Genomic DNA, 25,539 nt, shown 5'->3' on the forward strand with positions numbered 1-25,539 from the left:
CTGAGTATAGTTGTCTGGGCTGACATTTGTGTTCTCTTAGGGTCTGTATGATATCAGTCCAGGATCTTCTGGCTTTTATGGTCTCTGGTGAGAAGTCTGGTGTAATTCTTATAGGTCTGCCTTTATATGTTACTTTGCCTTTTTCCCTTACTGCTTTTAGTATTTTTTCTTTGTTTTGTACATTTGATGTTTTGACTATTATGTGGCGGGAAGTATTCTTTTCTGGTCTAAACTATTTGGAGTTCTGTAGGCTTCTTGTATATTTATGGACATCTCTTTCTTTAGGTTAGGGAAGTTTTCCTCTATAATTTTGTTGAGGATATTTACTGGTCCTTTAAGTTGGGAGTCTTCCCCCTCATCTATACCTATTATCCTTAGGTTTGGCCTTCTCATTGTGTCTTGGATTTCTTGTATATTTTGGGTTAGTAGCTTTTTGTATTTTGCATTTGCTTTGACAGTTGTGTCAATGTTTTCCATGGTATCTTCTGCACATGAGATTCTCTCTTCCATCTCTTGTATTCTGTTGGTGATACTTGTGTCTATGACTCCTGATCTTTTTTTTTTTTTAGGTTTTCTATCTCCAGGCTATTCTCCCTTTGTGATTTCTTTATTGTTTCTACTTCCATTTTTAGATCCTGCATGGTTTTGTTTAATTCCTTCTCCCGTTTGGTTGCATTTTCTTGCAATTCCTTAAGGGATTTTTGTGTTTCCTCTTTAAGGGTTTCTATCTGTCTACCAGTGCTCTCCTTAAGTTCTTTGAGAGTGTTATTTCTTTCTTTCTTAAAGTCCTCTATCATCATCATGAGAAGTGATTTTAATTCTGAATCCTGCTTTTCTGGTGTGATGGGGTGTTCAGGGCTTGCTCTGATGGGGGAACTGGCTTCTGATGATGCCATGTAACTTTGGTTTCTGTTGCTTACGTTCTTGTGCTTGCCTTTTGCCATCTGGTTAACTCTAGTGCTGCCTGTACATGCTGTCTCTGAATGAAGCCTGACTTTCTAGTTATCTCACTTGTGTTTGATCTTCTAGGGGTCCAGATGTCTCTGTGATCTTTTCCAGCTGCACTGATTACAGTGGTACCTCTAGGATGCCTCAGGATATGGTGCCTCCAATGTAGCAGTCCAGCTAGGTGTCTGCTGTTCTGGGTGCAGTGTCTCCTCTAGAATATCTCAGGATATGTTGTCTGAAGCTCTGAGTTCAGTTGTTCCTCTGTGGCTCTGGGTTGAGTGGACCTTCCAGTATGTCTCAGGCAGAATCTGGGGTCCACACACCAGCAGGCTGGGCAGACCTCAGTTCCGGAAGAGGGGGGAAGGGGGGTGCCAGCCCGCAGGGGCAGGGAGGGGGTTATCTGCTGGAATATGAGCACTCACAGCACCCAGCTATGGGCTCAGGGCAGTATGTGGGTTTTCTTACCTAAAGCTGGCTGTGGGATCCGTGGAGCCTCCAGAATATCTCGGGTGGGATCCGGGGTCCACACACCCGCAGGCCGGGCAGAGGTCTGGGCCAGGCCTCTGTTCCAGAAGAGGTGCAATTCCTATGAATGATTGATAGGATGTAGGTTTTTCCTCCAGACGATTGCCAGGCTTGGGGTATGCCATGTGGATGACTAATAGGCTATAGCTATTTCCTATGGATGATTGACAGGTTGTGGGCATTTCTCATGAATGACTGACAGGTTGTAGGTACTTCCTATGGATAATTGACAACCTGTAGTTGTTACCTACACGTGACAGGCTGCGGGAATGACCTAAGGATAATTGACACGATATGGGTATATCCTAAGAATGATGAAAGTCTGTGGGCATTTCCTGTGGATGATTAACAAGCTTTGGGCATACATTGTGGGTGAATGACAGGCTTTGGGCATTTTCTATGCATGATTGACAAGCTGTGGACTTTTCCTATGGATGATTTGCAGGGAGTGCTCATTCCTATGGATGACTGACAGGCTGTGGACGTGTTCTGTGGATGACTGAAAGTCTGTGCATGTTTACTATGCATATTGAAAAGTTGTAGATATATGGTTGACAGGCTTTGGGTATTTCCTGTGAATGATTGACAGTGTGTAGGCATTTCTTATGGATGATTAAGAGCGTGTAGTGGCTTGTCCTTTGGATGAGTGACAGGGTCGGTATGTGTTTTCTGTGAATGATTGACAGGCTTTGAGATATCCTATGAAAGACTGACAGGCTGTGGATATTTACATTGGATGATTGATGGGCTATGGTAGATTCCAATGCATGACTGACAGGCTTTGAGTGCTTTGTATGTAAGATTGGTAGGTTGTGGAAATGTTCCGTGAATGATCAACAGACTATGGCCAATTTTTATGCATGATGGACAGGCTGTGGCATTTTCTGTGGATGACTGACAGGCAGTTGGCATGTCATATGAATGAATGACAAGCTGTGGGAGTTTCCTGTTGATGACTGACAGGCTGTGATAATTTCTTCCGGATGACTCACAGGCATTGTGAGTTGCTTGCAGATGATTGACAGGCTGGGAACATTTCCAGTGGACATTTGACAGGACTTGAACATTTTTTTATGGATGATTGTCAGGCTGTGGGCTTTTCTTATGCATAATTAACAGGTTGTGGGTGTTGGTAGACAGATTTTTAAATTTTATTTCATTTTTATTGGATATTTTATTTATTTACAACACAGATGTCATCCCCTTTCCTCATTTCCCCTCCCTAGAACACCTTAACCTACCCTCCCTCCTTCTTTATGCTTTTATACCATTTTGATTAACTGCATGTCTTAAGGTCAGTTCTAGGTTGAGGGTCTAGCAATACAAAAGATGGAAATAGTCAAGGAACAAGCAATACAATAAACACAAATAGTCAAAAAAAAGCAAGGTATTAAACAAAATTCTGAGAGCACTCCAGTGATCACTGTTTCTAAGGGTTTATCACGATAACCAAAGTATCTGAGCCTATTTCCCTGTCCTAGCCCTAGGGCATTTTCATGTCTGAAGCTTACTTCCTTGCTCTAGACTAAGATTTAGATTCCTGCCTGAAAGTACTTCCTTGTTCTAGCCTAATGTCAGATTCCTGCCTGAAGCCTACTTCCTTGTCCTTGGCCAGTGTCATATTCCTGCCAAGCAGCCCATTTCCTTGTCCTTGGCCCAAGTCAGATTCTTGCCAAGCAACCATAAATGACCTCTGCCTCTCCCTCTTTTTTATTTCATTAACAAGACTGAGCCTGTCTTAGGTCATTCTGCCAAGGAGGTCTTCCTTACCAATCATGGAATATGCATTATCAAAAGCAATGCACTTCTGTCTTAGGTTGCTAAGGTCCTGGGAAGACTCTTACTGGTTCTTGGCTAGCCAGCCTGTTTATGTAATAACTCTGTCTGGGAATGGAGGGACATATTTTTGAGAAGCTCTGTGTGACCTGTGGATGACTCACAGGCTGTAGGTTTTCTGCTGTATGATTGAGAAAGTGTAGGCATGACCTACAGATGTGATGCTACAGATCACTTGTATCTATGTAAATTTTTAGCAACAAATGAAATCTAAACCCTCAGTCATCAGTAGGTTGGTTTTTTCATTTCCATGTTTCATTTTTAATGCCCCTGAGTAATGTTTCTATATTTGCTGCCAGCAGGACCACAACATACTTCTAATACAATAGATGAAGTATTTATGGTAATCCAGATGCTAAATGGTAGCAAACCAGAACCTTGTTCTTTTCAATAAAATGGTCAATGTGCCCCGGACTCACACCAAATTTGGATAAATATCCTTACAAGGTGATAAGCTATGCCATCCTAGCTCCCATGCTTGACATTCAAAAAGCTTTCAGCAACATGAAATTAGGGTTCCAAAGAGTATGGTACCTTTCATTTAATATTAAATTTATAGAATGTAAGAAACCCTGGCTGGGCAGAGAAACATAAAGGTATAAGACTGGGAAGATCTGGATAGATAGTAGAATGTGTATTCTACACAGGAGATATCTAAGCTACATGTGGGGAATAAATGGACTGACAGGATGAATAACTACAGTTGGACAATTCAGTGTTTTTAAGGAAAACCTTCAAAAGCAAAAGAATATTTTGAAACTGCAATTTCAAATTTATCCTTCCATTATTTATATGAAGCCACAACTTAAAGAATTATTAACCCTTTAGAACTACAAAATGATCAAGAAACATGTGGACTCTGGAAAATCTGCTGTTGTGTCATTGGTTCCCCTTGATAAACTAGTAAGGCATAAGAATAGGACAAAAGAATGAGGAGCTGGAGTAGTTGGTAAAACTCAATTGGTAAAACACTTGCCCTGAAAACCTGAGTGCAGATGTGGGGATAAGGGGATCCCCAAAGCTTACTTGCCTGCAAGTCTGAGAGTCAGTGTGCTCCAAGAGAGTAAATCAAACACTCCAGGGATTTGGATGAGTGAATGTGTCTCCAAAACTGAGGGAGCACAGAGTGGAACTCACAGGGAGGCCTGATGGCCTGAGCTCAGTCCCTAGGACCCACAATGTGGCAGGACAGAACTGTCAAGTGGTGACTCCTATGACCACCACAAACTTAGCTCACATTTGTGGGGCACAGGAAAATGAGGGGAAGACAATGTCAGTCTCTGTCCTTCACATGTGTATCAATACACACACAGCATGTACTCAAGTTGAGTACAGAGGAGCAGGGTCATAGTTCCAGTTCAAAATGTCTTTGTTTGTTCTATTAGCAAACATGGGTCATATTGATCTAATATTTCTTAGAGATCTTTTTTGCCTTAAAATTGACAAGAGATCTTATGATAAAATTGTCCATATTACGTATAACATAGTATAAATAACATAAATATTATGGAAAGCTGGCTCGGTAGGTAAGAGCTCTAGTTTTATTTGTAGAGCATTCAGTTTTGATTGCTAGCTCCCACATGGCAGCTCACAATTGTCTATAACTCCAGTTCCAAAGGATTGAGCACTCCATTTCTAGCACATGGTGCATAGAAAATACACAGTAGCCAAAGACTTCTATATATAAATCTACAAAATTTAAGCATAAACAAAAAAGAAAATGATTGTAATTTTTTTAAACGAAATCATGTTAAAGTATTCAAAACAGTGCTTTAAAAGAGACAATGGAAAAGTATTTATAAACTAACTGAAGTTGTTTGTTTTGCTTTCCTTATAGAAGGCCTAGGAGCTGCTGTCTTAAGTTATGCGCATCTCATATACCCAGTAGCCTAAAGCAGGAATATAATCCAGTGGCTCAGTGAAAAAGAGCCAATGCATGACCTCTCCCCTCTCAGAATGTGTCCCATAAAATACAGGATGTCCATGCTACCTTCCAAAGACCCAAGAAGGCTGGACAGGAAGATGGGCACAAGAAAGGATGTTTGATTCTATGGAATGTTATGGAAGGCAGATCGATGGAGGGAACTGGGTGGGAAAGGAGATAAAAAGGGAGAAGGGGGTTTTAGGATTCAGTGTGGGGAGACGAAGGAACCATGAGGATGAATGGAAATCTGCAACTGATGGGGTAGTAAGGGAGGGGGCAACTTCAGGAAGAGACAGAGAGCTGGGAGAGGGGAGGTACACAAGAATCAATGTGAGTGTGCTTAGCTGTGACTCACAGCACTGGGGATATGGAGCCTGGGGAGGCTGCCTTTTCTGGCTAGGCAGGAACCCCAATGAAGCAATAGTGACACCAACCCACTCACAAAACTTTCAACCCAAAAGTTTTCCTGTCTACAAGCAATTCAGGAACAAGGGATGGAGTGGAGATTGCGGGAACAGCCAACCAACAACCAGCTCAAGTGGAGACCCATCCCATGGACAAGCAACTGTCCATGACACTATTAATGATACTCTCTTATGCTTGCAGACAGGAGTCTAGCACATGCTGTCCTAGGAGAGGATCCAGCCAGCAGCTGACTTAGACAGATGTAGACACCACAGCTTAACATTGGATGGAGCTTGGAAACTCTTATGGAAGAATAAGAAGAAGGATGACAGTCCCTAAGGTGTCAGGAACTTCACAGGAAGAAAAACAGAATCAACTAACATGGAACCTTGGGGCTCTCAGAGAATGAACCACCAACCAAAGAACACACACAGGCTGGTGCTAAGCCTCCATGCACATAGGTAACAGATGTGCAGCTTGGTCTTCCTATGGGCCCCAAACAACTGGAGCAGGGGCTATCTCAAAAGTTGTTGCCTGTATGTGGGATATGTTCTTCTAGCTGCACTGCATTGTGTGGACTCAGTGGGAGTGGAAGCAACTAGCCACACAGAGACTTCCTGTTCCAGGGTGGGGAGATAACCAGGTGGCCCTCACCCACCCAGAGGACAAGGGGAGGGTAACAAGGGGAAAGGATTGTAGGAGAGGCTGACTGGGAGGGGGCAGTAAGCAATATGTAAACAAGGAAAAAATAAAAGTAAATGACCATTTTTTTTTCAGAAAACATCACATGGCACAAGTGAGACTCTAATACAGCAACAAATTTTTACTGTAGTCTACTATCAGCTAAAACATTTTACTTTAAAATTTATATATACATATATAATAAGCTTCTGTGTTAGAGAGTGTGTCTTCTCTTAGCAGTCCATCCTGGCTCCATAGTCAAGGGTGTACTGGTCAGCTGCAGCAGCAACTAGGAGAAAAGCAAGAATTATCAATAGTATCATCATCACATCATTGGCGGTATTGTCAGGGTCAGCATCAGCAGCATCAGTGCCATTATCATCAGGATCAATGTAATGAGAAACAGTGAGAAGGTGGAGGCTTGTTTTGTTAATTTTATTCTCAGATGTGGCTGCTTTTGGAATGTTTGTTTCTAGGCCGAAGCTATCTTCCCAAGTCAGAGTTCAGAAGAACAGAGATAGATAGACACTAATGTTTATCAGACAGATTTCTATGCTTGGTCATTCAGAAAACACAAGGTGAAAAACACTGGGAGTGAAAAAAATTTCCTCATTCCATAATGGGAGACAACCATGTACCAACCAACTTTATATGGTCAGTTGAGTTGGTTTAAACTGGTTTTGTTATACTATGTGAAGTATTTGCAAGAAGTTGAGAAAAGGAAACATTTTTGCTCTGGTTTTAGGTAATGCTTGAATAGCCCTATAGAAGCAGAAAGTCATGATTATTAGTAGCAAAGAGATCTAGTTTTCTATCTAAAGTAAAGTTCATCGATTTTAAGCAACTACTGTGGTCTAACTTACCTGGTTCATCATTTCTATTAGTGGGAGGACCTCGGTTAGTTCCATTCGATTCATGCCACACTTGGCGACCTCGAGTCCTCATCCATGTCATCATGGAAAACATAAGGGTTTGGAACCAAATGAAAGGCCTTGACTGCAGCCGTAGCATGTTTGGTCTCCGATGCTCGGTGTGATCAACAGACTCGGAAGCATCAAAAAAAATCTCAGCATCCTGACTAGGGGCCACATATTCGTCTATATCAGGAACGAGGGTGAATTCATCATCTGAAGAAAGACTTTCAGATTCGTCTTCTGCTTTAAGCAATGATAAAAGATTTCTGTCAGTTGATTCAGTCGAATCTATGGAATAGTAGGAAGAAGATGTAGGAATGGGCTCTGGGTCAGCATGGGGTGTGTCCCTTGCGTGCTCCCTGTAAATAGATAAATCAATTATGAAGTCTGGCCCAGTGTCACTAGCTGTTTCTGAGTCACGTTTTTCATTCAATTCTGCATGCTCAGTAGGACATTTTGAAGCAGTTGGATGAATGGCAGCAGGAGCCCCAATGTCAGCAGCCATGGTGTGAACAGTAGGATCCATGTCAGCTGGAGCCCCACTGACAGGAGCAGAGGTGGGAACTGTAGGATCCATGTCAGCTGGAGCCCCAGTGTCAGCAGCAGTGGTAGGAACACTTGGATCCATCTCAGCTGGAGCCTCATATTCGTCTATATCAGGAACGAGGGTGAATTCATCATCTGAAGAAAGACTTTCAGATTTGTCTTCTGCTTTAAGCAATGATAAAAGATTTCCGTCAGTTGATTCAGTTGAATCTATGGAATAGCAGGAAGAGGATGTAGGAATGGGCTCTGTGTCAGCATGGGGTGTGTCCCTTGCGTGCTCCCTGTAAATAGATAAATCGATTATGAAGTCTGGCCCAGTGTCACTAGCTGTTTCTGAGTCATGTTTTTCATTCAATTCTGCATGCTCAGTAGGACTTTGTGAAGCAGTTGGATGAATGGCACCAGGAGCCCCAATGTCAGTAGCAGTGGTGTGAACAGTAGGATCCATGTCAGCTGGAGTCCCACTGACAGGAGCAGAGGTGGGAACTGTAGGATCCATGTCAGCTGGAGCCCCACTGTCAGCAGCAGTGGTAGGAGCAGTCGGATCCATCTCAGCTGGAGCCCCATATTCGTCTATATCAGGAACGAGGGTGAATTCATCATCTGAAGAAAGACTTTCAGATTTGTCTTCTGCTTTAAGCAATGATAAAAGATTTCTGTCAGTTGATTCAGTCGAATCTATGGAATAGTAGGAAGAGGATGTAGGAATGGGCTCTGGGTCAGCATGGGGTGTGTCCCTTGCATGCTCCCTGTAAATAGATAAATCGATTATGAAGTCTGGCCCAGTGTCACTAGCTGTTTCTGAGTCACGTTTTTCATTCAATTCTGCATGCTCATTAGGACATTGTGAAGCAGTTGGATGAATGGCAGCAGGAGCCCCAATGTCAGCAGCCATGGTGTGAACAGTAGGATCCATGTCAGCTGGAGCCCCACTGACAGGAGCAGAGGTGGGAACTGTAGGATCCATGTCAGCTGGAGCCCCACTGTTAGCAGCAGTGGTAGGAGCAGTTGGAACCATCTCAGCTGGAGCCCCAGTGTCAGCAGCAGTGGTAGGAGCAGTTGGATCAATCTCAGCTGGAGACCCTCTGACAGCAGCAGAGCTGGACGGTTTGTCAGGATGCCTTTAGAAAAAAAAAATGCAACCTTCTTTCAGTCTTAGTTTTGTGGATGGATCTCTTGTTCATGAAAGCAAACCCCAGGCCAACTATCCAGTAAACTTCAGGGGAGTCTCTGTCACCACCTCCTGTCTCACTATGAGTGCCCCAGGATACAGTAGCACATGAGACCATCAGACCTCATGTGGACTTTGGACATCCAAACTCCCATTCTCACACATGCATGGCAAGCATTTTATCCATTGGATCATCTTCCTGGCTTGGATTCTTTTCAGCATTTCATGCTGTATGAGAGAGGTACTCACTAATTTCAACATAGTTTGCTCTATAAATAATTATTCAGCTCGTGATTGTGGAAGAAATAAAGAAGTTGGCATTGTCTTACACAGAGGCAAAGACAGTATCAAAGGTTATATTTTCTACAGATTAATGTACTGGAAATGCACACATTCTTACCTCACTGGTGTTGTTCTTGTAATTTTCTCACTAGCTTTTAATGAGGGAGGCGAATCTGTCATTAAACAACAGTTGTAGGAAACATGATTATAGTGGGATGAGGCTACTATTTTGTGCCCCTATATGCTGTGACACCATTTATGAAAAGCCTTTAAAGTGAATATCGATTGGTAAGCAATACATATATGGGGAACTCTTTCTTTCCACTTCCTTGAATTGTTAAACTAGGAAGAGAAAATTTTATCAAAAGTTACTACTTATATTAATTGTCGTGCAAGATACCTATGATTCTGAGCACTATCAGACACAAGAAGGGTCATCTTAGCCTGAACTGTTATACCATAGTGAATTGTTAACCGGATAGCATCTTGTTGCCATGGCTGCTTGTAGTCTCTGCCCTAGGGATGCTGGCAGAACTCTAAGTGAGCATACTCATCTCATACAGAAGTGAAAGGGGCTTCTCCAAGTGTTGACTTGAACTTACTTCACTGAAGAAGAAGATTCATTCCTAGCACAGGGTAGCTCAGTCTATGGTGACTGTCATTGCAACATAGCCAAAAATAGGAGACCCAAAGACCTTTACAAAGAATTTCCAGCTGCCAGTGTGACAAAGCTCTAGAGAGACCAGTGCGTTATTCTACTTGAGATCTTCTGAGAAAGCGGCTAAAGGCCCTCAGTTCTAGCATTGGTCCCTAGCTCATGTGCAGTACAAAGAAGTTCAGCATCAACTTCCATTGCCTCCTATGGCAATAGCTACTGGAAAGACCCTCTTGGTAGTTATGCAAACTGAAAATGACTCCAGGGAGAGAAGCATGGAGGAAATGGGCTTGAGAAAGTGGCTCTATGGTAGACCTTATGCTAGGCATGTGTGAGGCCCCTGTCAATCCTCATCACCACAAAGAAAACTGCAGTGCTGAAATAATTTAAAAGAAACTCACCCCCATTATATATAATACTATTTCACCTCATGCTTATGAGAAGAGGGTCCTTTAGATTCCTCTACACTATTCTCTGGCTGCTGCTTTCCAAAGGTAAAGTAGGTGTGAGATGCTGTGGTGACAGCCGCTGAAAGCATAAATTCTGTGGTGTCTCTCCCACTGTAAGCATCATATTCAGACTGAATATAGGATGCATCCAAGCTGTGTTCTACAAAACGATGTGATTTCTCTCAACTTTCTTTCTACTGTGGCAGTTGTTTCTACAAATTATGTCTTGTCTCATATAAACCAAGCATCACTATATCTTTTGTAATTAATAGAACTACAGGGAAAAAGGTGCTGTCAGAGTAGCCCATATGGAGGCTGCTTGCACAGAATGCTTAGAATGGCAGTTTTCATTCCCCAGCACTCCCTCCAAAACTCACACACTATTCATTATTTTTAAAAGTTTCTGAGTGAGCCAGTTATTTATTATTTCAAGATATTCACATTAAATGGAAGACAACTAAAAATAACCATGAGATAATACATGAATTATCAAATATGTTGAAATTGAGGAATTTTATGAAGGAAAAAATCCAGATTGCTCTGATATTTAGTCCTCAAAACATAAAGAAAGTAATTGAACACTGTATTTTTGTTGTTTTTCAACAGGATCACAATGTATGGACACTGACCCATGTAGTGATATGAAGCCAGTAATATGATATATCTATTATGAAAACCTAAGTAAAGATCCATTTTATAACAAAGTCAAATTGCTGTTACGTGATTCGAGAGGATACATATTGTGGAATAGGTTAAAAATCTTTTTATTTATAAAAAGACACTACATTTTGTTCATTTTAAATAAACAAAGCTCTTTCAGGTGATATAATGGGAATTGGAAATTTCTTAGAAACAATTCCTTAATTAAATGTGAATCCTAAAAATGTTTGGAAGCAAATTAAGAAAGGATACAACTACACACATATTTGATTTCCTTAGTGACTATTCTAGCAGGAACAAACCTCTTTTTATAATAGAATGTATAGAATCAATAGAGTACTCACTCTTAATCTTACCTGTATCATCATGGGAAGGTGTTTTCAGGATAGATTTTAGCTGTTCTGGTGGACTTCCTTCACTATGGTGTATTTGAAGAGTGTTATTTAATATTCAGAGAAAACACCAATCAAATGCTTTGAATTCTTTGTTGTTTAATTTCCTAATTTATATTACATTGTAAATTATCAAAAAAATCTATTAATTTGTTCTTCAACCTATAGATTGTGTTTAGGGACACTTTCCTTACCACTTTTCCTCATGTGAAAGAAAGAGAAGAATTTAGCCCAGAAAACTTAGACCAACAAAACCATACAGATACACACACACACACACACACACACACACACACACACTCACACATGTAAAGACACTAGTACCACTTCCTCCTTTGTTTTGGAGGCTGTACTGACTGACGGTTTTATCTACAGACTCAATGTCAGTCTGTGCCCCTGGAGCAGCACATCACTGTCTCTCAGGATACTTTGTGCATATTTCACTGATGATGGTGTTACCACCCTAGAGGTTGTTTGTGGATGATCAAATAGACTTCTGTTGCTGCTAGAACTCTAAAAACCCACCATAGCTTTTGTAATGTTCAAGCCACTTGGTCGCAATTCATGCATGAATGAATCCTGAAACAACAATCTGCCCGTTTCTATGCCAAACAAGCATTTCTACGAACTCAATAAGGTAATAACAAGAGCAAAGAAAATTAAAACATAGTGGACATTTGCAGTTTTCTGTGGAACTGTTTAAAATTCCAAATAGAAGTTAACATGTGTATTTTGCAAGGAGTCTTTGAACAGTTGTAAATTTTTGAATCTTCACTTTGGACATTAGTTTTGAGGATTTGTGGTATTTTCAAACATGGAATCAAAAAGCAATTTAATAATGTTTAGAAAATATTTTGTTGATACATGGCCCAAATAAAGAGGACAATATAGTTGTCCTCTCTTGTGGAAGTCATTAATCCTAAGGAGCACTGAATTAGCTTGAAATACAACTTTTAATTTTCTACCACTCCACTGTCTAACCTAGCATCCTGGAAAGGAATGGATGGACCTTCACCTCTATGTTCATATCCATCTCATGTGGAAGATAAAAGCCCCTTTGATAGAGAGATAAATAATAGTCACAGTGTCGTTTAGCTCTGTATATTCAGATAATGTATTAGCAGTCAAAGGATTCATTACTCTTGAAAACATATCATGAGAACAGATCATTGATGGATGGAGCATTCTGGAAAACATGGGTGCCTTCCAAAGTCTATGAAAGATGCTGCACCAAAAATTCCTTTACATGTACATCTGGTGTCAAAGAAGGAAAGAAATGTGTTGGCATCCTGTAGAAAGGACTGATAACTGAGAATCATCCCAAATTATGCAAGCTCTCAGACAAGAAAAGTATCTGAAATGATAACTACAAGAGTGGGCCATAGTTCACAAATTGAATTCAGTAAGGCTTTGAAAAGCCAAAGAACCTTAGATGGACATCAATGTGCATAGTTAATCCCAGAAGGTTCTTTATCCAAACTGGTGAGTTGGTCCTTGGAAATGTTCATGTTCATATGAACTACCCTGAGGGTGCTAAACATACATTCATAATACTGTGGGACATGTAAGACACAGGTCTCAAAGTACTCCCAACTAGAATTTGCTTCTTATCTTTGAATTCACCTAGTATTAATGTATTGTTAAACCTTACCAGGACGAAGACCTCTGATGTTTAACAACAAACTCTCCTGAGAATAAAAACAAAATATCTTTTATTACAAGTATAGAAAGACATTACATATAATAATGATCAGACTCATTGTTAGCATCAATTTCTATGAGGCCAAGCTAGAGACTATTCTAGAGTAAATATTCATTTGTAGCAAATTACTTCACGTAGAACTATTCTATTCCCTCTATATTTCAAATCAAAGGTGGCAGTAATTTATCAAACATTAATGCCTAAAAATAAATACCCATACACAATTGTGATGATCCTAAATGAACTCTCTCAGACTGATCGAGAGCACAGTCCTCACCAGGATAATAAACTGGTTCAAAAATAACTTCTTGTGGTTCTTTCTAACTCTAGCCTAATGGTTCTGGAAAGAATTATAGCTTGAGTCTGGTGGCACACAATGTGAATCTCAACACTAAGGAGGCAAATGTACATGGATCTCTGTGGATTCCTGGACCAACAGAGCTGTGTTTAGTGAGACCATGTTTCAACTCCATCCCTAAAAAGAGTAAAACCCAGAGCTCTACTGCAAGGCATCACCTGAGTTCCATTCTCTGTCCATAATTAAATCCAACTTCAGCAGGTCTTCTGCACCAGAAACATCCAAGTTAGACCTCTTCACCTCGAATGCTCTGCCCAGTTTCCCAGAGACATACACTGTCCCCTGACTTCCAATGTCCAAACAAAGGTAGCCCACCTCACCACTCCTGTGCAGGGATAACCAGTTGGCTAAAACCCAGCATAAGAACACAACCAACAAGAGCTAAATCAATATGACACATCTAGAGCCCAGTAACCTCTGGATATCCTAATACAGTCAAAGCACAATAAACGTCTTTAAATCCAATCTTAGTAAGATGACTGAGGAATTTAAAGGGAAAATTAATAAATCCCTTTCAACATATAGGAAAATACAATCAAACAGGTGAAGAAGATGAATTAAACAATTCAAAACCTGCAAATGGTAAAAGAAGCAGTAAAGAAAACACAAATTTGTGTTTGAGGGAAACATGGAGATGGAAAACCTAAGAAAGAGAACAGGAACAGAAGCACAGCCAACAGAATAAAAAATAACGAAAGACATGATCTCAGGCCTAGATGATATAATACACAAAACTAATACATCAACCAAAGAAAATGTTAAACCTAAAAAATTACTGACTCAAAGTCATCAGGTCATCTGCAACAGTGTGAAAAGTCCTACCAAGACTAATAGGGATGAACAAAAGTGAAGAGAGCACCAGCTCCAAGGACAAGAAACTATTTTCAACAGACTCATAGAAGAAAATTTACCCAACCTAAAAAAAGAGTGCCAATCAAGGAAGGAGAAGCTTGCAAAAGATCAAATTGACTGGTGTTCCCAACACAATAATCCTCCCTCCACAAACATGAAAATGACAGGAATTATCAATCACTGGTTGTTGATATCTCTCAACATCAGTGAACTCATCTTCTGCAATTAAAAAGACACAGGCTGACAGGCTGGATGTGGAAACAGGACCCATCCTCCGGTTGCATACAAGAAACATACCTCAGCAAACAAAGATAGACATTGCCTCAGAGTAAAGGACTGGAAAATGTTTTTCCAAGAAAAGGGACTTGGGATGAAAGCTGAGTAGCAATTGTAATATCTAAATAAAATAGACTTCCAACCAAAATCAATGAAAGAGACACGGAAGGATATCTCAAACTCATCACAGAAAAATACACCAAGAGAACATGTCAATTCTAAATACCCCAAATCAAAGGGCCTTCACCTTTGTAAAAGAAACATTACTAAAGCTTAAATCCTACTTTAAACCCTACACATTAGTAGTAACAGATTGCAGCATCCCACTCTCACCACTAGACAGGTCATTGAGTCAGAAACTAAACAAATGTTATGAATCAAATGGGCCTAACAGATACCTACATACCATTTCACCCAAATTCGAAAGAATACACTTTCTTCTAAGCACCTCACAGGATCTTCTTCAAAATTGACCTATACTCAGCCACAAGACAAGCCTCAACAGCTACAGGAAAATTAAAAGAACCCCTTCTGTCTTATCGGACCACCATGGATGAAAGCTGGAATGCAGCAAGAACAGAAACATCAAAAGCATACATAAAATCTCATGGGAGTGAACAACTGTCCACTCAGTGACCACTGGATCAGTGTCAAAATGAAGAAAGACATGAAAGACTTTGTAGAATTCAATGAAAGTGTAGGCACAGAATACCTAAACCTATGGGATACAGTGAATGCATGCCAAGAGGAAAATTTCATGGCACTTAGTGTCTTTACAAAGAAATTGGAAAGATCTCGTACTAGCAATTTAAAAGTACATCTGAATGCTCTAGAAAAAAAGAAGCAAACACGCACAACAGTAGATGGCAGGAAATAACCAAACTCAGGGCTGAAATCAACAAACTGGAAACAAATAGAACAATACAAATAACTAAACCAAGAGCTGGTTCCTTGAGAAAAATCAACAAGATAGACAAACTCTCACCAATCGAACTAAAAGGCACAGAGACAGTATCCACATTCACAAAGATAGAAATGAAAAGGGGGGACATAAAAACAGACACGGAGCAAGTCAAAAGAACCATCAGGTCTTACTTCAAAGAATGCACTGCACAGATTTGGAAAATCTAAACAAAATGAACAATTTTCTTGATAGACACTACTTACCAATGTTAAATCAAGATCAGATAAACAATTTTAAAGAAGTATAATCTCTAAGGAATTTGAAACACTCATAAAATCTCCCAATCAAAAACTGCCCGGGTCTTTTCTCTCAAAGTAAATAGCCAGGATTGGCTATGAGACTATAGGTCTTCAACCCTGACAGAAATCCAGAGTGACTGAGTTGACTGAAATTATGGGAAGCACAAATCATAGCTTCTAAAATGTAGTCAACTTAGAGAGACCGCTGACACATGGACAGCCCCTATACTACAGAATGTTGGAGCATCAAATCTTCAGTCTTCTGGCCAAGAAGCATCTGACAGACCTTAGTGATGCAGAGTTATTAAGTGCTGATTACTCTGTCTAGGCAGATATAATCAGTCGACTATTCTGCAAGTGTGTCCTTTTCTAGACAGTAATTTGTCTGTAGATGGAAAGAGGCAATTCTTGCCTTGTGGCTGTCTCTGCACAACTGCAGTAACTCCAAGGATGCTCAATTTCTTCAGCTGCCATTTATTCTAAGCCAAGAAAAAAGCCAGGTTCAGAACTAAATGTTTTAGTTAGGATAGATGACAGAGGTTCTGGTTAATCAACAAAATGATGGGCTGGGTATTAGGACTATCTTGTACCTCACTGGTACAAGTAGGAATAATTATGCTCTAATTGTATTTTGAGAGAAAAGTGTTATTGTAACAGGAAGGGTGATATGTAGGAGGAGCTAAGGGGGAAGGAGTACCGAGAGGAAGAGATGCAGTAAGGAGAGGAGAAGATGAAGGAGAGGAGAAGCAAGGTGATGAGAGAGAGAAAGAGAGAGAAAGAGGGGGCGCATGGAGGCAGTTGTTCACGTGTCTCCACCAGTCAAAGATAGTTGATATATCTAGGTTGGGTATTAGGTTACACTTCTGATTGAGCATTACCAAACTTATAAAGCTTTTGACTAACATTTTAAAAAATTGTATAAAAGTAAAAAGGGAAAGGGGGCTGGGATAGGGGTTTTTTAGGGAGGGGAAATGGGGAAAGAGGATGGTATCTGAAATGTAAAAAAAATATAAAATAAAATAAAATAAACTGCCCGGGACCTTATGGCTGAATTCTACCAGAATTTCAGAGAAAGAGATAATACCAATACTTTTCAAACCATTCCACAAATTAGAAACAGAAGTAACATTACCAAAGTCATTCTATAAGGCCACAATTACCCTGATATGTAAACCACAACAAGTTTATAGTACAACCAAGAGATTATTACCCCAGAATATAAAATCCTCTAGTCACAAAATAATCAAAACACTGAATGTACAGAAGAAAGAAGAATCTCAAAAAGCCATGAAGAGAAAAAGGCAAGCAACATCAAACATATAAAGAAGGACCAATCCAAATTACTCCAACCTTCTCAACAGAGACTTAAGAGACAAAAGGGCTGAAGAGATGTCTTCCAGACCTTAAGAGACTACAACTGCCAGCCCAGGCTACTGTACCCAGCAACATTTCCATTCAATATAGATGGAGAATAAAAGATATTTTATGACAACACCAAATGGAAACAATACCTTTCTACTAATCCGTCACTAGGGAGGACACTAGAAAGAAAACTCCAACACAAGGAGAGTAACTATGCTCAAGAAAACACAAGAAGTTAATCATCCCACAGCAAAACCTACAGAAGGGAAACACACACAACAACAACAACAACAAAATAACAAGAACAAACAATCATTAGTCACTGATACCTCTCGACATTGATGGATTCACTTAGCAAATAAAAAGACACAGTCTAACAGAGTGGATGTATAAACAGGATCCATCATTCTGTTGCATATAAACACACATGTCAGCAACAAAGATAAACACTACCACAGAATAAAGGGCTGGCAAAAAGGATTAAAAATCAAATGGACTGGAGAACCAAGCTGGAGTAACCATTCTAATATCTAATAAAATAGACTGTCAACCAAAAGTAATCAAAAGAAATGTGGAAGGATACTGCATACTAATCAGAGAAAAAAAATCCACCTAGATGATGTCTCAATTCTGAATAGCAACGCCTGAAATGCAAGGGCATCTCCTTCAGAAGGAAACATTACCCAAGATTAAATCACACATCAAACTCCACACATTAACAGTAGGGGGTCATAAACACCCCATGATCACCAATGGACAGGTCACCAAAAGAGAAACTAAACAGATAGACAGGTAGATGTCATGAATGAAATGGACTTAACAGATGTCTACAGATCATTTCACACAAACACCAATACATGTATATTCTCAGCACTTCATGACACCTTGCCTAAATTGACAATATACAGATACAGATCTGCATCAACAGATACAAGAAGACTAAAATAACCCCTTGCATCTTATAAGGTCACTATGGATTAAAGCTGGATTATATCAACAAGAGAAACAACAGACATCCTACGATCTCATGGATACTGAAAACCTCTATGCTCAATGACCACTGGTGAAAGGAGAAAGCAAAGACTCTAGAATTCAATGAAAATGAAGGCACAAAGTATTCAAGCTTATGGGACACAATAGAAGTAGTGCACATCGGAAAGTTCATAGCACCATGTCCCTTCAAAAGAAATTGGAGCGATTTCATACTGGCAACTTAACAGCACATCTTCACTCTGAAGATAAAACAGAAGCAATCACATTCCAGAGGAGTAGAATGCATGAAATAGTCAAAGATAGAAACAAAGAAAACAATACAAAGAATCAACAAAACCAAGTGCTGCTTAATCAAAACTCTGAGATTCCATTTACAGCCCTCAAAAAAGCAAAGATCAAAAAGTCAAGTGAAAGCACAGGCTGGCGAGGATGTGGAGCAAAGGGAACACTCCTCCATCACTGGTGGGAATGAAAACTTGTACAGCCATGTTGGACATCCCTTCTGTGGTTTCTCAGCAATCTGAGAATAGTTCTACATCAAGACCCAGCTATTACTCTCCTGGGCATAGACAGAAAACATGTCCCACTATAGCAAGGGCCATTTCTTCAACAATGTTCACAGCAGCTTTATTCATAATAGCCAGACACTGGAAACAACCTAGATGTCCCTCAACTGAAGACCATATAAAGAAAATGCTGTACACCTGCACAATGGAATACTATTCAGCTATTAAACAAAGACATCCTGAATTCGGCAGGTAAATAGATGGGACTTGAAAATATCATTCTGAGCTCCAACAGGACTTGTGTGGTATGTACTCACTTGTAAGTGCTTATTGTTCAAAAATTACAGGTACACTCCAGAGACACAGAGAAGCTAAACAAGAAGGAGGGCACAAGTGAGGATGCCTGAACCTCACTTAAAAGAGGGAATAAAATAGTCATAAGAGGCAGATGGAGGGAGTAAACTGGAGAGGAGAGGACACAGGGAGGGGAATTGGAGGAGTTCAGGATCAGGTATGGGAAGGAAGAAGAGAGATGGCTAGATGGCCATGAAAATGAATGGAAATCTGCAACTGAAGATAGTCAAGAGGTGGGGGTATCTCTGATAAGACAGAGATCTAGGATAAAGGAGGCACCCAAGAAACAATTGGGATGACCTTAGCTGTGACTCACCACATTGGGGATATGGACCCAAAATTTATTTTGTCTACAAAAAAAATTCAGGCCCAGGAGATGAAGCAGAGACTGAAGGAATGAGCAACCATCAGCAGCAGAAATCAAGACCCATGTCACGAGCAAGCATCAGTCCCTGACATTATTGATATTCTGTTATGTTTGCAGAGTTGTCCTCTGAGAGGCTCCACCCATTTGCTCACTTGGACAGATACTGATACCCACAGCCAAACAGTGGATTGAACTTGGAGATTTATTTGGAAGAATAGGAGGAAGGATTGAAGACCCAAAATGGGATAGCAACTCCAAAGGAAAATCAACAGAGTAAATTAACGAGAACCCTCAATGCTCTCAGGATATGAACCACCAACCAAAGAACATACATGAGCTGGACCTAGGACTTCTGGCACCCATGTAGCAAATATGCAGCTTGGTCTTCATGTGGGTCCTGAAGAACTGGAGCGAGGGCTATCCCAGTAGCTATAGCCTGTCTATAGGATATGATGTACTAGCTGGGCTGACTTGTCTAGGCTCAATGGGAAAGGAAGCACCTAGCCTGAAAGACATGAGAAGTGAATGTTTGGGGAGATACACAGGCCAGCCCTATCCTCTCAGAACAAAAGAGGAGTGAGATATGGGGGAAGCATTGTGAGAGGGAAGTGACTGGGAGACAGCCAGTGAGCTGGATTTGAAGGGAGTAAATAAAAAAAGACATTGAATTCAATAAAAAAAGAAGAATGCATAGACCTGAAACATAGCTCTACAGTTAGGCACATTGGTGCTCTTCCAGAGGACTACAGTTCAGTTCTCGATACTGTCTGCAAAACTCCAACTCCAACTCTAGGAGAATGCTGTCCTCTGGCTTCGGGGGTCATGTATACATATACGATTTTAACAATAAAAATAATTCTTTAAAAATGAAAAGAGACAATGTGGTACATGTATCCAATGGAATTCTATTCACCTATTAAAACAAAGACATAATGAATTTTGAAGTCAATTTGATAGAACTTGAGAGGTAACCCAGACTCAAAAAGCATGGATGGCATGTACTCACTGACAAATGCATATTCGCAATAAAGTACAGTGTGGGGAGCCGACAGAAGGCGGATAGCATCCTTGCAGCCATCTTGAGCCATATACCCTGATAAGAGATTTGATTACAAAAGCCTACAACAGCTGAGCACACTCTGATAACATCTTGCTTTAGATACCCAGGATCTTCCCTTGGGTATGTGAGACTTAAAGGCATGACTTAGAGATCAGATTTAGAGACAAGGCCTAAGGGCATGACTTAAAGGCATGACTTAAAGGCGTGGCTTAGAAGTGAGACATATAAAAGGAGAGAGGCAGACAGAAGAGAGGAGTACAACTTGGAACTAGGAATTAGGTTAGAGAATAGAACTTAGAGTACAACATGGAGTACAACTTGAACTAGGAATTAGGTTAGAGAGTACAACTTACAGTACAACTTGGAGTAGTTATTAGGCATTAGGTAGAAGACACTTGGACTAGAGAACTCGGAAGAACTAGGAATTAGACATTAGGCACTTAGCACTTGGGAGAAGTAACCTGGAACATGGAGGCACTAGGGACTAGGAACACAAGACTTGGGACTTGGATTAGGAAGAGAGACTGAAGAATAAACGGGACTGAATCATATTCTCTCTGGTCTCCATTCTTCAAGTCGGTCCTCACTCTCTCTCTTACTGAACCCTGACCCACAGACTGGAGCAGCTTGGGGCAGTGTGGGCTGTAACACTTTAGCCCCCAAGGCTTTTGGCAGTGTAGGTCTCAACATTGATAGAGTGGTCTGAGACATTTTGGCCCCCAAATGTGGGGTAGCTCTGGCCGCAATATTGTTGGCCCCCAACGTGGGGCAGAGAGGTCCACAACAGTACAGGAGGACCATACTATACTCCAGAGACCAAAGGAAGATAAACAAGAGGTAAGAACCAAGGCAAGGTTGTTTGAATCTGACTAAGAACAGAGAATAAAATAGTCATAGGAGGCAGATGGAGGGAGGGAACTAGGTGGGAGTGGGGATGGCCATGGAAATGGGGTGTTTCAGTATCAGGTGTGTGGAGGTGCAGGGAAGATGTCCTGATGGCCATGAGAATGAATGGGAAAGAATGCAGGTGGCAGTGGTAGGGGTTGTGGGAGAAAATTCGCATGTTTGTCACATTGCAAGCTGAAAAAGCCTTTGATAAAATCAAACACCTCTTCATGTTAAAAGTCTTGGAGACATTGGTGCTAAAATATGCATACCTCAACAAAATAAAGGTACTATATGACAAGCCAATGGCCAACAACCACTTAAATAGAGACAAACTTAAAATCAGAGACTAAACAAGACTGCCCGCCTACATAAGAGACCTCAAAGAATTGACCAAAGGACACCTACACCAAAGGGGATAAACACCTTAAGCAAAATGGCTGGATAAAATAGTAACTCAAAAATATCAGTAGCCCTCCCTTATATAAAAAAATAATTGGAATAAGAAAACATTTAGTAAAACAAAACCCTTCACAATAGCCACAGATAATTAAAAAAAAAAAACCTGGATATAACTCTAATCAAGCTACTGAAAGACCTGTCTATCCAAAGCTTCAAGTCTCTGAAAAAGAAATTGAAGAAGACATCTGAAGATGGAAAGATCCCATGCTCATGGATGGACAGGATTAACATGGTGAAAATGGCCATTTTACAAAAATCCTTTTCAGATTCAATGCATTTCCCATCAAAATTCCAACACAATTAGGTGCAGAACTTGAAACAGCAATTCTTAGCTTCCTATCAAAAACAAAATGCAGAATAGCTAAAAACACCTTAAATAATAAAATAATTTCTGAATGTATCACTATCCCTCATCTCAAACGTACCACAGAGCAATCATGGTAAAGACCGCATGGTATTAGTATGGGAACAAACAAGTTGATGCCTGGAATCAAATCAAAGACCCAGACATGAACTCACATACCCACTAACACCTGATTCTGACAAAGAAGGCCAAGGCATACAATAATTTAAAAAAGAAAGAAAATATCCTCAACAAACGGTGCAAGTCTAACTGGATGTCTACATGAGGATGAATGCAAATAGAGCCATAGTTATCACCCTGCACAGAACTCAAGTTCACATGCACCAAAGACCTCAACATAAACCAGACAGACTAAATTTACTAGAAGAGAAGGTGGGAAATAACCTGGATACTTGGGTACAGTAGACAATTTCCTAGCAGAACACCCAATGTCTTAGGCTCTAAGATCAACAATTGAAAAATGGGGACTCATGAAACGGAAAAACTTCTGCAAGTCAAAGAACACAGTCAATAGGACAAAATGGAAGCCTACATTTTGGGAAAAGTTACCCACCAACAGCACACTTGACAGAGAACTAATGTCTAAAATATATAAAGAACCCAAGAAGTTAAAAATTTAAAAATGGGGTAAAGAGCTAAACAGACAATTCTCAATGGAGGAATCCCAGAAGATCGAGAAACACCTAAATGTGCAAAGTCTTTAGTCATCAGTGTAATGAATGTCAGAAGGACTCAAAGATACCATCTTACACCAGTCAGAATGGCTAAAATAGAAAACTCAAGTGACAGCCCAGGCTGGCAAGCATACTGACCAAGGGGAACACTCTTTCATTGCTGGTGAGAGGGCATAATTTTACAATCCCTTTTGAAAAGTAATCTGGCAGTTTTTTTTTCCCTGAAAATTAGGAATAGTTCTGCCCCAAGACACAGCTAGTCCACTCCTGGGCATACGCCCTAAAGATGCTCTACCAAACCATCTCAAGGACACTTGCACAACTATGTTTGTAAAACCTTTATTTGTAATAGCCGGAAACAGAAAACAACCTAGATGGCCTTCAACTGAAAATGTGGATTAAGAAAACGTGGTATATTTACACAATGAAATATCATTCAGTTATTACCAACAAGGAATCTGCAAAAATTGCAGGTCAATAGATGGAATTTGAAAATATGATCCTGAGTGAGGTTATCCAAACCCAGAAATGCAGGCATTGTGTGCACTCACTTGGAAGGGAGTGCTTTTTTGGCATAAACTGTAGAATAATCATGCTAAAATCCACAGACCTAAAGAAGGTAAATAGTGAGGGCCTGAAGTAAGATGCTTGAATCTCACTCAGAAGGGAAAATAAAGTAGACATCAGGGGTTGATTTAGGGAGGGAAATTTGTGGAAGAGGGGTAGAGGAACTGAGGTGGGGAACAGGTGTACGGTGAGAGCAGGGAGAAGAGATACCACAGGGGAGGCATTTCTGTGATGAGACAAAGACCAGAGTCCATGGGGGCTCTTAGGAATTTCTATTGATGAGTCTAGCTGAGTCTACTAGCAGTACATGATATGAAGCTTTAAGTGGTCATCTCCTCTAGCTAGGAGGGACTTCCAGTGGAAGGAGGAGGAGGATACCCATGCTCTCACAAAAACATCCTACCTACAAGATATTCAGGGATTAAAATGGAACAGAGATGAAGGGAAGACACCCAATAACTGGCCCAACTTGAGACCTACCCTGTGGGAGAGAGCCAGTCTTTGACATCATCAATGATAATGTGCTATGCTTGCAGACAGGAGCCTAGGATAACTCTTCTGAGAGGCTTCATCCAGCAGAGGCTGGAAACAGATGTACACACCCACAGCCAAACATCAGGAGGCATTTGGGGACTCTTTGGAAGAGTTGGGGGAAGGACACTGAACTCAAAGGAGGACAGTGTGATTGAGGGGTCAGGGACACCACAAGAAAATCTAAAGAATCAACAAATCTGGGTCCATGAGGGCACACAGAGATTGAACCACCAATCAAAGTGCATGCATGGGCTACACATAGACCCCCTCCCCATATGTAGCAGATATGCAGATTGTTCCTCATGTGGTTTCCCTAAAAACTGAAGTGAGGACTGTTTCACACTCTGTTGCCTGCATTTGGATTCCTTTCTGCAATTTGCCTGTCTGGTCTCAGTGGGAGAGGAGCTAAAATCTGGACTCTTAGTTAGGGTAATAGGGCCAGCTACTGTATACTACATTTATATTCACTATAAAAACCTTACCTCTATTGAACCTGACATGCGACAGTCTTCTCTTCTCTCTTCTTTTCTTACTTATCCTGAGGCAAAGGTTTTAAAGTTATCATTATTGTGCTCTTCATAAGAAAAACATTTAGCTAGTGTTTTAAGTACTTTATATATGATTCCCTACTGTATCTTACTTTAGATGTTTACAAACAATATTTTTTGAAACAGAATCTCACTCTAGCCATGCTGGTCTGAAAACCACTCTATGGACCATGTTGGCTTTAATTCGCAGAGATCTCGGTATCTTCTACTTCCCACGTTCTGGGATGAAATGCATGGGCCAACAGAACTAGACAAACAGTGTTGAGTTCAGTTGTCAGCAATTGACTATGATTGCTGACTGCTATCCTTCCTACCTTTTCTCAAGAGAAAACATGAGTAATAGTTAGCTTTTAATTAAAACACAAAGTGCAGACACAAAATCTCTCTCTCTCTCTCTCTCTCTCTCTCTCTCTCTCTCTCTGTCTCTGTCACACACACACACACACAAACACACACTCACACACACTTTGCAAACCATTAAACACAAGATTGGGCAGGCTCAGGGTGGTACGGCTCTAGACTCTTCTGGAAGCCTAGGAGGAAGAATTCCAGGCCTGGAGGAGCTAGGAACTCCAGAGGACGACCAACAGAATCAAATACCGAGGACCCTTGGGGCTCTCTGAGACTGAACCACCAACCAAAGAACAAACATGGGGTGGACAGACACCTCCCTGCACGTATGTAGCAGATGTGCAGCTAGGTCTTCATATGGGTCCCAATCAACTGGGATGGGGGCTATTGAAAAGATCTATTGCCTGTATGTAGAATATATCCTAGCTGCTTTGCCTTGTCCATCCTCTGAGAGAGAGGAAGTGCCTTCCTTGCAGGGACTTGAAGTGCCAGGGTGTGGATATATAGGGTTCCCCAACTGCTCAGAGGTGAAGTGGAGGAGGGACAGGGAAAGACTGTGGAATGGGGTGACCACGAGAGGTTCAGTGGGCTAGATGTAACAGAAATAAGAAAAAAATAAATTAAATTTTTGCAAAAAGGATTAAAGATTTGAAATAGAGTGAGCTATCTCTAGCAAGGCTCATCTTAAAGCACAGAGCTATGTGCTATAAGATAGAAATAATGGCTCAACAGA

The 25,539-nt window shown here is 40.6% G+C and overlaps 1 protein-coding gene across 1 annotated transcript in view; it reads right to left on the reverse strand.

The window, feature by feature from the left end:
• Positions 1 to 6,442: 6,442 nt before the first annotated feature.
• The window catches only part of LOC117721352 (uncharacterized), a 29,381-nt gene continuing 10,284 nt past the window's right edge, over positions 6,443 to 25,539 (reverse strand). The window contains exons 5-10 of the mRNA XM_076914265.1: positions 24,390 to 24,445; positions 13,040 to 13,076; positions 11,353 to 11,414; positions 9,351 to 9,405; positions 7,183 to 8,900; positions 6,443 to 6,608 (exon numbers count right to left, since the gene is read on the reverse strand). Coding sequence (XP_076770380.1) covers positions 6,553 to 6,608; positions 7,183 to 8,900; positions 9,351 to 9,405; positions 11,353 to 11,414; positions 13,040 to 13,076; positions 24,390 to 24,445 — 1,984 coding nt within the window. The 3' untranslated portion in view covers positions 6,443 to 6,552. The remainder of the gene's footprint in view (positions 6,609 to 7,182; positions 8,901 to 9,350; positions 9,406 to 11,352; positions 11,415 to 13,039; positions 13,077 to 24,389; positions 24,446 to 25,539) is intronic.

The sequence above is a fragment of the Arvicanthis niloticus genome, chromosome 16 (assembly GCF_011762505.2).
Source record: "Arvicanthis niloticus isolate mArvNil1 chromosome 16, mArvNil1.pat.X, whole genome shotgun sequence".
NCBI lineage: Eukaryota > Metazoa > Chordata > Mammalia > Rodentia > Muridae > Arvicanthis > Arvicanthis niloticus.